At 36.3% G+C, this 17994-nt stretch overlaps 1 protein-coding gene across 1 annotated transcript in view; it reads left to right on the forward strand.

Moving 5' to 3' along the window:
• DIAPH2 (diaphanous related formin 2) overlaps window positions 1-17994 on the forward strand; it is a 1001003-nt gene that overhangs the window by 170157 nt on the left and 812852 nt on the right. Inside the window, exon 6 of the mRNA XM_043571351.1 lies at window positions 10923-11062. Coding sequence (XP_043427286.1) covers window positions 10923-11062 — 140 coding nt within the window. The remainder of the gene's footprint in view (window positions 1-10922; window positions 11063-17994) is intronic.

Genomic DNA, 17994 nt, shown 5'->3' on the forward strand with positions numbered 1-17994 from the left:
CACTCCTATGTTTACAGTAACATTATTTACAATAGCCAAATTATGGAAATAGCCCAAGTGTCCATCAGCTGACTAACGGATAAAGAAGATGTGGTGTATATATTTACAATGGAAAATTACTCCGCCATAAAAAAGAATGAAATCTTGCCTTTGCAGTGACATGGATAGAGCTAGAGAGTATTATGCTAAGTGAAATAAGCCAGTTAGTGAAGGACAGATATCATGTCATTTCATTCATGTGGCATTTAAGATACAAAACAAACAAGCAATAGAGAAAAAAATAAGAGAGAATGAGAGAGGCAAATCAAGCAACAGACTTTTAATTACAGGGAAGGGATGGCTACCAGAGGCAGGGAGATGGGTTACATAGGTAATGGGGATTAAGGAGTGCACTTGTTGGGATGAGCACAGAGTGTTTTATTGAAGTATGGAATTACCATGGTGTACACCTATAATAATATAACACTGTATACTTACTAATTGTAATTAAAATAAAAACTTATAAATAAAAAATATCAAGTAGTATATCCTATGCAAACCTAAAATGTTCTTTTTGGAATATTATTTATTTGGTTTTGATACTGGCATTTGATGTCAGAGTTAACAGAATGTAATTATTAAAGTGGCCCACAGTATGTGTGTGTGTGTGTGTGTGTGTGTGTGTGTGTGTGTGTTTGTGTTTGTGGTATCTTAGAAAATATAAGCATAGTCACACTGACAAGTATCTCTATCTTAATGGTTTTCAAATTAAGGAATGGTTTCAATTTAGGGAAGCTTTTTGTTAGCCTAGCTTTGGAAAAGCATGATGTATGATAATTGCTAGCTTTGCATTATTTTTTAAAGATCAAACGGGCACAGTGGTAATTTTCATTAATCTCATACAGAGCACCTAATTAAAATTTCCATTATTATCTCTGCATTATCTAGTTGTTTCCTTTGTTCAGTATCAGAACAGTGTGTTAATAATAAGTCATTCTTGTATGACAGCCCTATTAAATATAGTGAGAATTAGTTTAATCTATTGCACTGTTTTGTTTTTCGGTGATTTCTTGAACATTATTTTGCACCATATTGGTTGTGTTGAAGATACCTTGGCATTTTTAATAGAGATTTCAGAATTAAATACTTGTAACTTCAATTTTTTATTCAAAAAGTGACATTCAGAAAATGACATATATTGGAAAACGAGTAACCTGAGCATCAGAATATTAGTGTTTTATTCTTGCAAACTCACGAATTTGTGAACTTGGACAGTCACCTTGATAATTTCTGTAATGAGGCTGTTAGAAGAGCTGATATTTAAGCATAATCCCCTCCTTGATATGCTATTATGTTTTCATAATCTTCAAATATGAACTTACGTTAAGACCCTTGAAAGCTTCGTAAAAGGGATTTGTTTTATAAGGTTATTTTTTGTATTGCTCCATTAGATTGCTTCCACTCCTTATGACCGCCAAGTATCCTAAATTACATAATGAAACCTGATTCTAAGACTTGGAGGAATCGGGATTCCCAAGGTTTTGGGCTGTCTTACTTGTTCCATGAGGAATATCTCAGACATGACCATATAGAAGAAGGGAATAACCATTTCTGAGAAGTTTACTTTGTCTTTCAGACAGACATATGGAATGTATGTTTTAAACACTTTATATGATTTGTCTTACTTAATCCTCATAATAAACATGAGGGGTCCGTGTTTATTACCCTATATTGTGGATGAGCAAACAGGTTTATAGAGATTAGTTGAATAGCCTGCTCAACAATTACCTAGAAGGTAAGTAAGAAGGCCACAATTCAAACTCTATGGAAGTTTGAGCTGTTTGTAGGATGCCATATATAGTCTCAACTTATGTATTCTGCACTTGCATTTCTGAATATATTGTAGCATCTCAGAAGGGTAATATTGTGAAGCAAAACTAAACTAAGTTCTGAAGTTTCAGCATGCTGAAACTCATCAGACATTAACCCATTTGTTTATTCACCATTAATTAATTAATTAACTAATTAATTAATTCATTTAAGAAATATGTTCTGAGTACTTACTGTGTGCCAGACATTGTGTTAAAATCTGGAGACACAGTGGTGAATAAGGTAGGCAAGATTCTAGTAAAGTGCTAAACAATATAAACCTACATAGAGTTAATACTGTAAATGAGATTAAAAATGACATGATGATGAGAGTGGTGGGGAGAGGAATGTTGGGCTGAGACTTCGATGATGAGTTAGCAATATAGAGGTCAGGAGTATGAATCCTCCAGGCATAGAAAACAGCAAATACTAAGGTCATTTACAGTAATAAACTCATGTACAAGCTTCCAGGGAAAGATTAGTAGGGTCTTATTATCCATTAATTAAGACAATGAGTTTGAGGATCATATGAAAGTGGACTGTGACTGCTGACTTGTAACATTTCATGCTATAAATGTTAACTTGGATCTGCAGCCTTAAGAGTTGGGTAAATAAGTTATACAAATGTGGAAATGATTTCATGATGATGGTTTTACTTTGCCATCTATGTCATGATTCATTCGGTAGTAGAATTCTTAAATATCTGTATACACTAAAAAAAAGAAAAATCAAGTTAGTGTGCATTACACAAAATATTTGGGTTAAAATTATGAAATTGCATTGTTCTGTAATTGTTATGGACAGATTCAATAATACTACACTTCTGTTGAAGCTCACTAAATTGAGTCACTGTGTTAGATTCTTAGCATACATGGAGTTCAGTGTCTCAAAGAGTGATAGACACAAATAATGACCTCTGTCCCAATGTCTTGAGTATTATAGTAGTGATAGTGATGCAGCACTATAAGGGAATACGATTCCCCTATATAAGACTTTATCAGACTTCAAACATTTACTTCCTATTCAGTGGAATTTAAAAACAATTCAGACATTAAGAATGATCTACAATTTCTATATTCAGGAATGATTCTCAATAAAAGACAAATACCTAGGAAATCCATTTCTCATTATTAACACTAATTTTTTTGATGTTTATTTATTTTTGAGAGAAACAGACCATGAATGGGGGAGGAGCAAAGAGAGAGGGAGACAGAGAATCCAAAGCAGGCTCTAGGCTCTGAGCTGTCAGCACAGAGCCCGACACGGGGCTCAAACTCACAAGCCATGAGATCATGACCTGAACCGAAGTCAGATGCCCAACTGACTGAGCTACCCAGGTGCCATACACATTATTTTGTAAATTCTGTACCTTCTAATGATATGACTTCTACTAAATTGGAAAAAATAAATCTTTCCTTATTCTAGCTTAGATACTTACAGAAACTAAGTGTAATTAGTATGAACTTGGAAAATGGGACTCAAAGTAGAATTTTTGTTTTATTTTTACTTAAATCCAAGTTAGTTAATATGTAGGGTAATAATGATGTCAGGAATAGAATTTAGTGATTTATCACTTACATATAACACCCAGTGCTCATCCCAACAAGTGACCTCCTTAATGCCCATCACCCATTTAGCCCATCCCCCCACCTAACTCCCCTCTAGCAACCCTCAGTTTGTTCTTTGTATTTAAAAGACTCTTATGGAAAAGTAAGTTTGAAAGATGGTGGCCTAGGAGGACGCTGGGCTCACCGTGTCCTGCTGATCACTTAGATTCCACCCACATCTGCCTAAATAACCCAAAAAACTGACAGAAGACTAGAAGAACGGACTCTCTGGAGCCAAGCGTAGACAAGAGGCCCATGGAAGAGGGTAGGAAGGGCTGAGAGGCGGTGCTCACTACGCAGGCTGGTGGGAGGGAGCCGGGGCAGTGGAAGGGCAGCCCGCCTGGCAAGGTGGAAACCCTGAGTCTCTCTGGCTTGCAAAAGTGGAGGGTCCGGACTCTGTGAGTTCTGAAAGCCAGTGGGACTTAACATCTGGAATGTTATAAGTCAACAGCTCTGCTCAGAGAGCAGGAGGGTGAGAGGACACTGGGAGGGAGAGTTGTTGAGCCCTGTAAGACAAAGCTCAGCTCGGGGGAACAAAGGCGCTGGGAAATGCCATCTCCCTCTCTCATCCCCCAGCCGAAATCCCAAAGGGAACAAGTTCCCATCACTGAACTTGTTTGCACCATGCAAACACCCAGTGCTGTGCTTCTGTGGATCCATCCCTCTGACTGGTCTCCCTGCTTCCCTCCCGGTGCTGCAGGGCCCCTCCTGCAGGGGACCACCAACAGCAAAGCGAGCTAAGCCTGCCCCTCCTGCCCCTGTGCACCTTGTGGATCCACCCTGGCTAATACCCCAGATCCCATAGAAGCAGCACCACAAGCCTAGCAATGTGCAAGTAGCCCAGACAGGGGCCACACCACTCCACAGTGAGTCCTGCCACAGTGAGTCCGCCCCTGGGAGAGGGGAAGATAAGGTACACACCGCTCTGACTGTGGCCCCAGTGGTGGGCTGGGGGCAGACATCAGGACTGACTGCGGCCCCACCCACCAATGCAACTTACTCCAGGAAGCACAGGGGAAGTGCCCTGCAGATCTGTGCCATGCCAGGGACTATCCAAAATGACGAAATGGAAAAATTCTCCTCCAAAGAAATTCCAGGAAGTAGCGACAGAAAATGAATTGATCAAAAATGATTTAAGCAATATGACAGAACAAGAATTTAGAATAATAGTAATAAAATTAATCACTGGGCTTGAAAAAAGTATAGAGGACAACAGAGAATCTATTGCTACAGAGATCAAGAGACTAAGAAATAGTCATGAGGAGCTAAAAAATGCTATAAATGAGGTGCAAAATAAAATGGGAGGTGACCACAGCTCGGATTGAAGAGGCGGAGGAAAGAATAGATGAATTAGAAGATAAAATTATGGAAAAAGAGGAATCTGAGAAAAAGAGGGATAAAAAAATCCAGGAGTATGAGGGGAGAATTAGAGAACTAAGTGATGCAGTCAAATGAACAATATCCATATCATAGGAATTCCTGAAATAGAAGAGAGACAGAAAGGGGCTGAAGGTGTACTTGAACAAATCATAGTTGAGAACTTCCCTGATCTGGGGAAGGAAAAAGGCATTGAAATCTAAGACGCACAGAGGACTCCCTTCAGCCGTAACTTGAATCAATCTTCTGCATGACATATCACAGTGGAATTGGCAAAATACAAGGATAAAGAGAAGATTCTGAAAGCAGCTAGGGATAAACACGCTCTACCATATAAAAGGAGACCTATAAGACTAGTGGCAGAACTATCTACTGAAACTTGGAAGGCCAGAAAGGAATGGCAGGAAATCTTCAATGTGACAAACAGAAAAAATATGCAGCTGGGAATCTGTTATCCAGCAAGTCTGTCATTCAGAATAGAAGGAGAGATAAAGGTCTTCCCAAACAAAAACTGAAGGAATTCATCACCCCTAAACCAGCCCTACAAGAGATCCTAAGGAGAATTCTGTGAGTGAAATGTTGCAAGGACCACAATGTACCAGAGACATCACTACAAGCATGACCTACAGACATCACCATGACTCTAAACCCATATCTTTCAAAATAACACTGAATGTAAAAGGACTAAATGCTCCAACCAAAAGACATAGGGTATCAGAATGGATTAAAAAACAAGACCATCTATTTTCTGTCTACAAGAAACTCATTTTAGACCTGAGGGCACCTTCAGATTGAAAGTGAGGGGATGTAGAACTAGCTATCATGCTACTGGAAGTCAAAAGACAGCTGGAGTAGCCATACTTATATCAGACAAGCTAGACTTTAAATTAAAGTCTGTAACAAGAGATGAATAAGGGTGTTACATAATAATTACAGGGTCTATCCATCAAGAAGAGCTAAGAATTATAAATGTCTATGCACTGAATATGGGATCCCCCCCAAATATAAAACAATCACAAACATAAGCAACCTTATTGATAAGAATGTGGTAATTGCAGGGGACTTTAATACTCCACTTACAACAATGGATAGATCATCTAGACACAGGATCAATAAAGACACAAGGGCCCTGAATGATACATTGGATCAGATGGACTTGACAGATATATTTAGAACTCTGCATCCCAAAGCAAAAGAATATACTTTCTTCTCAAGTACACGTGGAACATACTCCAAGAAAGATCGCATACTGGGTCACAAAACAGCCCTCAATAAATACAAAAGAATTGAAATCATACCATGCATATTTGCAGACCACAATGCTATGAAACTTGAAAGCAACCACAGGAAAAAGACTGGAAATGGTCCAAAAGCCTGGAGGTTAAAGAACACCATACTAAAGAATGAATGGGTCAACCAGGGAATTAGAGAAGAAATTAAACAAATATATGAAAGATATTAAAATGAAAATACAACAATCCAAACGCTTTGGGATGCAGCGAAGGCAGTCCTGAGAGGAAAATACATTGCAATCCAGGCCTATCTCAAGAAACAAGAAAAATCCCAAATACAAAATCTAACAGCACACCTAAAGGAACTAGAAGCAGAACAGTAAAGGCAGCCTAAACCCAGCAGAAGAAGAGAAATAATAAAGATCACAGCAGAAATAAACAATATAGAATCTAAAAAAAGTCTAGAGCAGATCAATGAAACCAAGAGTTGGTTTTTTGAAAAAATAAACAAAATTGATATACCTCTAGCCAGGCTTCTCAAAAAGAAAAGGGAGAGGACTCAAACAGATAAAATCATGAATAAAAAAGGAATTATTACAACCAATCCCTCAGAGATACAAGCAATTATCAGCGAATACTATGAAACATTATATGCCAACAAACTGGACAACCTGGAAGAAATGGACAAATTCCTAAACACCCACACACTTCCAAAACTCAATCAGGAGGAAATAGAAAGCTTGAACAGACCCATAAGCAGCGAAGAAATTGAATCAGTCATCAAAAATCTCCCTACAAATAAGAGTCCAGGACCAGATGGCTTCCCAGGGGAATTCTATGAGACATTTAAATCAGAGATAATACCTATTCTTCTCAAGCTGTTCCAAAAAATGGGAAGGGAAGGAAAACTTCCAGACTCATTCTATTAAGCCAGCATTACTTTGTTCCTAAACCAGACAGAGACCCAACAAATAAAGAGAACTACAGGGCAATATCCCTGATGAATATGGATACAAAACTTCTCAGTAAGATACTAGCCAATCGAATTCAACAGCATATAAAAAGAATCATTCACCATGACCAAGTGGGATTCATTCCTGAGCTTCAGGGCTGGTTCGACATTCACAAATCAATCAATGTCATACATCACATTAATAAAAGAAAAGATAAGAAACATATAATCCTGGCAATCGATGCAGAAAAATCATTTGACAAAATTCAGCATCCTTTCTTATTAAAAACTCTCGAGAAAGGCGGCATGGAAGGAACATACTGAAACATCATCAAAACCATTTATCAAAAGCCCACAGCTAATATCATCCTGAATGGGGAAAAACTGAGAGCTTTCTCCCTGAGATCAGGAACACAACAGGGATGTCCACACTCACTGCTGTTGTTTAACATAGTGCTGAAAGTGCTAGCATCAGCAGTCAGACAACAAAATGAAATCAAAGGCATCAAAATTGGCAAAGATGAAGTCAAGGTTTCACTTTTTGCAGATGACATGATACTATACCTGGAAAACCCGATAGACTCCATCCAAAGTCTGCTAGAACTGACACATGAATTCAGCAAAGTTGCAGGATACAAAATCAATGTACAGAAATCAGTTGCATTCTTATACACTAATAATGAAGCAACAGAAAGACGAATAAATAAACTGATCCCATTCACAATTGCACCAAGAAGCATAAAATACCTAGGAATAAACCCAATCAAAGATGTAAAAGATGTGTATGATGAAAACTATAGAAAGCTTATGATGGAAATTGAAGAAGATATAAAGAAATGGAAAGACATTCCCTGCTCATGGATTGGAAGAATAAATATTGTCAAAATGTCAATACTACCCAAAGCTATCTACACATTCAATGCAATCCCAATCAAAATTGCACCAGCATTCTTCTCGAAACTAGAACAAGCAATCCTAAAATTTGTATGGAACCATAAAAGGCCCCAAATAGCCAAAGTAATTTAAAGAAGACCAAAGCAGGAGGTATCACAATCCCAGACTTTAGCCTGTACTCCAAAGCTGTCATCATCAAGACAGCATGGTATTGGCACAAAAACAGACACATAGACCAATGCAATAGAATAGAAACTCCAGAATTAGACCCACAAAAATATGGCCAACTTATCTTTGACAAAGCAGGAAAGAACATCCAATGGAAAAAAGAGAGTCTCTTTAACAAATGGTGCTGGGAGAACTGGACAGCAACATGCAGAAGGTTGAAACTAGACCACTTTCTCACACCATTCACAAAAATAAACTCAAAATGGATAAAGTACCTCAATGTGAGACAGTAAACCATCCAAACCCTAGAGGAGAAAGCAGGAAAAAAAAAACCTCTGTGACCTGAGCCGTAGCAATATCTTACTTGACACATCCCCAAAGGCAAGGGAATTAAAAGCACAAATGAACTATTGGGACCTCATGAAGATAAAAAGCTTATGCACTGCAAAGGAGACAATCAACAAAACTAAAAGGCAACCAATGGAATGGGAAAAGATATTTGCAAATGACGTATTGGATAGAGGGTTAGTGTCCAAAATCTATAAAGAGCTCACCAAACTCCACACCCAAAAAACAAATGATCTAGTGAAGACATGGGAAGAAGACATGAATAGACACTTCTCTAAAGAAGATATCCAGATGGCCAACAGGCACATGAAAAGATGCTCAGCGTTGCTCCTCATCAGGGAAATATAAATGAAAACCACACTCAGATACCACCTCATGCCAGGCAGAGTGGCTAAAATGAACAAATCAGGAGACTATAATTGCTGGCGAGGATGTGGAGAAATGGGAACCCTCTTGCACTGTTGGTGGGAATGCAAACTGGTGCAGCCACTCTGGAAAACATTGTGGAGGTTCCTCAAAAAATTAAGTATAGATATACCCTGTGACCCAGCCATTGCACTGCTAGGAATTTACCCAAGGGATCCAAGAGTGCTGATGCATAGGGGCACTTGTTCCCCAATGTTTATAGCAGCACTTTGAACAATAGCCAAATTATGGAAAGAGCCTGTCCATCAACTGATGAATAGAGAAAGAATTTGTGGTCTATATACACAATGGAATACTACATGGCATTGAGAAAGAATGAAATATGGCCTTTTGTAGCAGCGTGGATGGAACTGCAGAGTGTTAGCTAAGTGAAATAAGTCATACAGAGAAAGAGAGATACCATATGTTTTCACTCTTATGTGGCTCCTGAGAAACTTACCTGAAGACCATGGGGGAGCGGAAGGAAAAAAAAAGGTTAGAGGGAGGGAGCCAAAACATAAGAGACTCTTAAAAACTGAGAACAAACTGAGGTTTGATGGGTGGTGGGAGGGAGGGGAGGGTGGGTGATGGGTATTGCAGAGGACACCTGTTGGGTTGAGCACTGGGTGTTGTAGGGAAACCAATTTGACAATAAATTTCATATTAAAAAAATAAATAAAAGACTCTTATGTTTCGTTTCCCTCTGTTTTTATGTTATTTTTGCTTCCCTTCCCCTATGTTCATCTGTTTCGTTTCTTAAATTACACATGAGTGAAATCATATATTTGTCTTTGTATGATTTATTTTGCTTGGCATCATAATATACTGTAGTTCCATCCACTTTGTTGCAAATGGCACAATTTCATTCTTTTTGATCACCAAGTAATATTCCAGTATATATGTATGTGTGTGTGTGTGTGTGTGTGTGTGTATACACACACACACAGAGATGCATACACACACATACACACACACCACATCTTCTTTATTCGTCCGTTGATGGACATTTGAGCTCTTCACAATTTGGACATTGTTGATAGTGCTGTTATAAACATTAGGGTGTATGTGCCCTTTCGAATGAGTATTTTTTTATCCTTTGTATAAATTCCTAGTAGTGCAATTGTTGGGGTATAAAGGAGTTCTATTTTTAAGTTTTTGTGGAACCTCCATACTGTTTTCCAATGTGGCTGCACCAGTTTGCATTCTTATTGGCAGTGCAAACTAGAATTTTAATTCAGGGGATACACTTGTAATATAGGATTGGGTTACTTATGATTATGTATGTCTAGAATTTGAAACTGTGAGTTATTAGTACATGAATGTGTTGATGAGGTTTTACTCTCAGTGTTTTCCCCAAACTTCTTACAAAGTTATAGCAAGATGATGAAGCTAAGGAGCAGCGATGGGGTAATGAGTTCTAGCAATAACCCCATACATATCGGAAATTAAGGTAAAAACTAGTTATTATAAGATAAATGCATTTAATGACTTTTAAGATTAATGTACAACATGGGAGTAACATAGGAAGAAACAGTTTGGGATTAGTGAATACTTTAGACTAATTTGAATAACATGCTAAATGGAAACTGTATTGTTTTACATTTTAGTAACTTTTCATGGTTTTTCAGAGGTAGGCTAATTCTTTGATATATTTGAATAGATTTGGGTGATACATAATGTTTTGTGTTAACTTGTATTCACTATATTTTGTGGAATAGAATATAAACATTTTAACTAAGAAAATTAATAAGATAATTTCTAAAAGTTTATCCTGTGGGTTTAGGAGGACCAGCTAACGTTAATGCTAGTGTCTAGATTGCAAATTTAAGCATCTTTCAGTGACAGTTTATCTCAAATCCATATCATGTTCAGACCATGAGTATCGCAGTGTAATTTTTTTCAATGGGGATGAGGAGATTGTTAAGATATACATAACATTATATTACCATGTTCTATAACCAAGAATTTTTAAGTTAATTGCACTCTGCACACATTTTTCTATAGTAAAATATTTACATCTTCTGTGTATTTTATTTTAAAAGTTTTTTTGAAAACCTGTTGTCTGTCTAAAATGGTATTTTTTTTTAATAGGGAGGGCTGAAAAACAGCAAACATGAATGCACCCTGTCTTCACAAGAATATGTTCATGAATTACGATCTGGTATTTCAGATGAGAAACTTCTTAACTGCCTTGAATCTCTGAGGGTTTCTTTAACCAGCAATCCCGTCAGGTAGGTGATTCTTACTGCTTTGGTATGATTTATACAATTTGTACTGTACATAATTGTCAGGAATACAATCAGTTATATCATTTTAACTTCATGGTTTTTTGACCAACACTCTCATTTAGCTAATAAAACAGCCATGTTTGAGTATAAGGTTGTACATATTTAAAAAATATAGTTAATCTGATTTCTAATATTGTGCAACTTTAAGCATACAAATATTATTTTGTATGTTTAAAATTTTTTAATGTTTATTTTTGAGAGAGAGACAGAGACACAGTATGAGCCGGGCGGGGGGGTGGGGGAAGAGAGAACCACAAGATCATGACCTGAAGTCAGATGCTTAACTGACTGAGCCACCCATGCACCCACAAATATTACTTGGATGTTTAATTTCTCTTTGATTATAAAAAACATGGGTCAAGCAGTTAAGTATCCAGTTACTCCATAATTTGTATGCACAGATTAACAATTTTTATATGTTTATTTGTAAAACAAATTAAGTATATTGGCTCTGATAGTATTCATTTTTAACCTGAGAAATAAATATAATTTTATATTCTACAAGTTTTGGGTTACTATTCACATATTTTTGCAATTTGGGATAGCAAAAATTAAATTATTTTAACCAATAAAAGAAATGAATGATAGTATTAATAAACTCAAAGCTCTACACAGGCTATTTTCTAACTACAAAGGATTTTTAAGGAAGAAGTTCCTTCCCAATGGTGGAATCCAATAACTGATATTCTTTATTAATCATAAAAAATATTTAGTTGTAACAAACATAAAATGTTTTATGAGGAAAAATAGATTTTTGGTGTAATATGAAAATATTCTTGGATATACTCCTGTAAATTGCTATAATCTTAAGTTCAGAAATTACCACATAAAAGTGTACAGAAATGGCATTTTGATTTTATTTATGTTTTTCCTAATATATAATGGGGCCCACATTTTGTATTTCTCTGACCCACCAATAGAATCTTGAAAATAATTTAGAGGTCATTTGAATTAATGTAGAAATTGAAATATAGTATTTATTGTTACCTATAGTGCATTTGTCAGAATAACTGGAAAATTTTAATTCTACAGTAAAAAAACTTAAGAAGTCAGTGGTAAGATGTGACTTACTTTTGAATATGATAATCATTCAAAGGTGACTGTCTTGCCATTTCTTCTAGAATGCTTCTGGTTTTAATGACTTGAACAAGGATATGAGTTCCTTGAGAACAGTAACCATTTTTGTGCACCCTCTCCATGTAAACCTATAGCTCTTTATCATAGTGCACTTATGTGCTCTGGAAATTTCTGTTGAACAGTTGATTATATGAGTGAATAAATGAATATTTAAGTAGTGACTATAGAAGAAGTTGTGGGATTTAGGAATGAAGGGAAGGGGTACCTAGTAAAAATGCATTTTTATAAAGATGGCAAGAAAGGCTTGAAATTATATGTGAAGCTTTTAAAATACAGTGTAGCAATTACCAGAGAACACCAAAGAATTGCAGGGATCATCTGAGAAGCTGGTATGTCCTGATTGGCTGAAGGCAGCTGCATTCTGGTAGCTGATTGGTTCCACAGGGGCGTGAGGCTGCTTGTGTTGTCGCACTCCCAAGCTTTCTGTGGTAGCTCACTGTAGAAGTCAGAGGCCGCCTGAGGAACTCACCAAATAGAGCCAAAGCCTACCTCCTAATCAGCCTGAACTGTCCTTAAGATGAGGAAAAATGGGATTCAGAGCTATGGCAGCACCTTTGCAGTGGGTGGAACCATTGGAAGCAATGACCGACCATCTCAGGATGGTGCAGCTCCCCCAAGGTCCAGGGTCCGAACCCAGAATATTATACTTTGTTGTGTAAACCAGCTGCTCACCTGTGCTCTAGTTGACAATGGCGTCAAGATCAGGGAAATTGAAGTTTCCCAGGTCTCTATCATGGGGATAATCAGATCGGCAGAGAGCGCTTCAAACTACATAATTTACAGAATTGACAATATGACCACCGCGCCTATTGAGGTCTATCAGTGGCTCAGAAGAAATGAAGGAAAGAAGGGGATAGCCCTTCCAGTGGGAGTATATGTCAAAGTGATCGGCATCTTCAAGTATTTTAAGGATGCAAAAGGCGTTGAGGTATTGAACATCCGCGTCCTGGAGGACATGAACGAGTTCACCACACATATTGTGGAAACGGTGAATGCACATATGATGCTGGATAAAGCTCGCCAAACAGCCTGTAGGCCCAGTGCTCCTGTTGTTCCATCAAAAACGGATGATGTCCAGGTGTATGCCAAATACCACCACAAGGAAGTTCTGCGTTTGATTCATTAATGCCGTCAACAGGAAGGCAATAATGTAAAGGAGCTCCAGACCCAGCTTCCCAGCATGAGCGACAGGGCCATCAAGCAAGCAATTGAATATCTGACCATCCAGGGCTACATCTACACCACTGTGGATGAGGAGCATTTTAAATCTGCCAATTGAAGTGGTGAAAAGATGTTCCATTTTTCGAAGACCTTTGCCACCAGCTGGGAGTGAGTTTAACCTGTTGACTTGTAGGAAGTAGATTTTTTTCACCAGAAGATCTCAACTGGCATCCTTTAGAACCTCAATGCTTTTCCAACTGCTTTGAGCTTTTCCATTTTTCTAACTGTATTTGAAGCTCGGGAAGAGATGGTGATGGATATATTGACTGGACTTTTTGTAGTATTTTCCAGCAAGCAAATTAAAACAGTCCTGGATGGATTAATTGGGGGCAGAAAAGGTATGGAAAAATTTTGAAAATTTTTAGTTGTGTGGGAGCTTTTCCTGACATATCCACATATTAGGAAAATAGAGATGCAGTCAGGGAGCCAGCTAAGAGACAAAAACAAACATTATATTATTTTTACATTAGACTTATTTTCTGTGTTTGGATTTAGCTTATATTATCTCTTGCTAAATATAGTTATTGATTAGTGCTAAAGAGAGCAATTTATGAATTCAAATGCACAGTTCAATGTTTATTGAGTGATTTGCTCTTATTACCATAGATTTATGTTTAAAAAATAAGATTATACTGTGTTTAAATAATAGGTCTTATTACTACATCTTTAAGTTTTTTTTTTTAAATACGATTATACTTCCTTTAAATGCCAGCTCTTATTAACATGTTTGTTAAAAAAATAAGATTATAACTATGTTTAAATAACAGCATAGATTATAGTATGTTTAAATATACTATTTAAAAACTAAGATTACTCTGTTTGAAAACTTTTTTTAATATGATTAAGTTTAATGATTTTTTTCAAATACAGTGTGGTGATATTTGGATTAAATTACACTCTGTTGTAGTTACATGGTACATGGATACCAGACTTTCTGTGAATTTGATGTTCTGATCTTTCTCTATAGTACTAAATGCTCTTTTTATGTATAACAAAGTTTTATTACAGATTAGGCAGAGAAACAAAAAATAATTATAGGAATATTAGGCTTAGTAAACAAATTTATTTAAATATTTTTTTTAAATGCTTTTGTAAAAATCTTGACTTTCCTGTGTGATTTTTTCCCTAATTTTGTTTGAAAAGCATTTTGTTTTGTTTTAGAAGATTAATAATTTTAATTACCCAAAATAAATTTTTCTTCTCAGTATAATAGCATATCCTAGTTGTAATAATACATTTTAGCATGTATTAAATTAAATATGTGATAGTTTTAAATAATTGAATAAAGTAAGCCCTGAGTTATATATACACTCAAGATCCTGTCTTTCAAGTTAAAAGTTTTGTTACATTAGTAGAAAGAAAAAAAATATATGTCTATATATCTATATATCTATATATCTATATAGATATATATACATACATACATACATACATACATACATACATACATATGTTCGTTAGGACAAGTAGAAGAGAAAAGCATCACTTGTCTTAATTGGATCACTAAAATGAAGTGCAAAAACATTGAAAATACCTTATATGCAGCATTGACAGTAATCCATACTTTCAGGGAAGCTACAGAATTTGGCCTCTTTGCCAGACATTATAAAAACTTGCCACCAATTCTTGCTTAAGCTTTCTGAGTTATAAGCTTAACTTTTCTTCCGTCAAAAGCAGAGAAATCATAAATGGCACTTATTTGATAGCCACAGATAGTTAACATACCTGTTATTGAAATTATGAGATACTTTGCAAATTCTAGTCTTTATAAACATGAGGAATTCTGAACCACTCTTGAAAGTTTGCCTTCCCTGAGAAAAATCACACTGGAGGAGAGGCAATGAGACACACATTTCTTCCTTAGAATCTCAGTTTGGAAAGATATTGTCTAGGAGATATATGTGTGTGTATATATATCTGTGTGTGTGATGTATATAACTTATACAATTGCAGGAACCCTGATTGAGATCAGAATCTGATTTGTTTTATGAGTTTGTAGGTTACTCTCCAAATTGACTTGGTTCAACTGGCCATTGGATAGGTAGCCACTTTTCCCTCACTCTAGCAATATTCCTCAAGAACCAGGAAAATAACTAATAAAAAAAGCCCATGTTTGGCTGTCTTTGTGCCTGGGAACTGATATATTGTGATATGTACACCTGAATTTAAAGGGAAGACAAACTTCTTTCCCTCTTCCATGCTCTGGGGATAAATGTCCACTATGTTCTGTGGGGTTGTTTTTAGCTTTGTTAATTACCCTGCTGCCTCCCTTATTCTTGTGAGTGAAGTGTGCTTTATTAGGATTCTATTGCAGGTAAGAGAGTACAATGGAATAATAGTAAGTAGGTCAACCTATAATGTAAGTGGAAATTAACAAACATATTTAGGCAGAAAACAATTGGTGGATTATTTTATACACATATATTTGGGTAGCAGGTTTTTAAAATCCAGTTTAAGCCTTCCACCAGGCATGCATACTTCCTTTTTAATTTTGTTTAGAAGGTGAATTACTTGATTAGTGCTCCTCTTCCTCTCCAGTCCTGCCTTGTATGTGTGCCAAACTTTTGAGGATAAGATACCAATTCTGGGGAAATACTATCTACTATTTTGGGCAGAGACATTTAATCTTGAGGAACCTGAAGAACATAATTGACAATTATAATCCACTTAGGATTTTTGGCTGTGGCTCTTAGGCATATGAAATATATGCATTTATATTGAAATTTATTCTAAATTAACTGGATAAAGTTGAAAATGTTTTCAAGACAAAGATAGTATTTCTGTTGTCATAATTGTCAGTAATCATTTCATTACTTTTACCTACTAAATTTAAATTTATATTTTGAGTATAACCTGACAAATAGAAATTCTTGTATTTTTCAATTTTCATTTTCTTTTTATAATGATGAATCAAACAAGGTAACCACCTCAAGACAGTATAGTACTGACACAAAAATATACTATGAAATCTTTCATCCAAAAGTATAAAGGAGAATACAAAAGCACCTATGTACTCATCACCAGTTTCAGAAACAAAGCTTTATTTTATTATAGTTGTGGAGAAGTTACCCATGTAATCCAGGGCAGGCACATAGACCAATAGATTAGAATAGAAAACCCAGGAATGAACCCACAACTATCAACTAGTCTTCGACAAGTCAGAAAGAATATCCAATGGAAAAAGGACAGTCTCTTCAACAAATGGTGTTGGGGAAAGTAGACAGCAACATGCAAAAGAATGAAGCTGGACCACTTTCTTACACAATACACAATAATAAATTCAAAATGGATTAAACCTAAATGTGAGGTAGGAAACCATTGAAATCCTAGGGGAGAACACAGGCAGTAACCTCTTTGATATTGGCTGTAGCAACTTCTTACTAGGTATATCTCCTGCAGCATCTTTAAAAACAATTAAAAATAATAAGAAACTTATAAAATTAGCATTTATTATCTTCCATGACATGTTCTAAGATTTTGAAATATACACATACAGTTAGGTTATCTTTATTAGTAGTATCAGTATTGTTTGCATTTTATAGATGAGGAACTTGAGGCTAAGAAATGTTATTTGCTCCATTTCAGTGTTACATGGCTAGTGTCAGAGCTAAGACAACAACCCAGGTATTGTGACTCCAGAACCTGGGCTCTTAACCACATCTTTGTACTACCTTACAGTAAGGAAAGTCTTTTAAAATATCTTCCTTTCACTCTTGTCACATACTAAATATTTTTACTTTTTTTAATTAAAATTTGCCTGACCTGAAAAAAATGTACTCTGAAATCTTTCACCCAAAAGTATAAAGGAGAATATAAAATCACCTATGTACTCATCACCAGTTTAAGAAATAAAGCTTTTATTTTAGTTGTGGAGAGGTTACCCATATAACTCAGATTAATTTTTAATGACACTATAGCATCCTTTGAGCCTATATTTCTCTGATTAAAAAATCACCTGAGATGTGTGGATGGTTCAGTCAGTTAAGTGTATGACTCTTGATTTCAGCTCAGATTATGATCTCAGGGTTTGTGAGTTTGAGCCCCATGTCAGGCTCCACTTGGGATCCTTCTCCCCCTCTCTGCCTCTCTCTCTCTCAAAATAAACTTAAAAAAAAATCATCTGAAAGTTTACATGTTCTGTAACCAAATGCATTTATTTCTTGTTGTGTAATATCTTTTTAAAAAAGATTTTAGTGTTTATTTTGGAGACAGACACACACGCACACAGAGTATAAGTGGGGGAGGGCAGAGAGAGAGGGAGACACAGAATCTGAAGTAGGCTCCAGGCTCTGAGCTGTCAGCACAGACCCCAACATGGGGCTCAAACTCACTGATTGTGAGATCATGACCTGAGCTGAAGTCGGATGCTTAACTGACTCAGCCACCCAGGCACCCCTGTTGTGTAATATCTTAAGAATATATATCCTTGCATTGAAAAAATTATCATTTTCTGATGACCACGTGGCTCTGTGTAGTGAAATTTGGGACTTCTTTACTGTATACCTCTAGTAATTCAC

The sequence above is a fragment of the Prionailurus bengalensis genome, chromosome X, assembly GCF_016509475.1.
Source record: "Prionailurus bengalensis isolate Pbe53 chromosome X, Fcat_Pben_1.1_paternal_pri, whole genome shotgun sequence".
In the NCBI taxonomy this organism is placed as follows: Eukaryota; Metazoa; Chordata; class Mammalia; order Carnivora; family Felidae; genus Prionailurus; species Prionailurus bengalensis.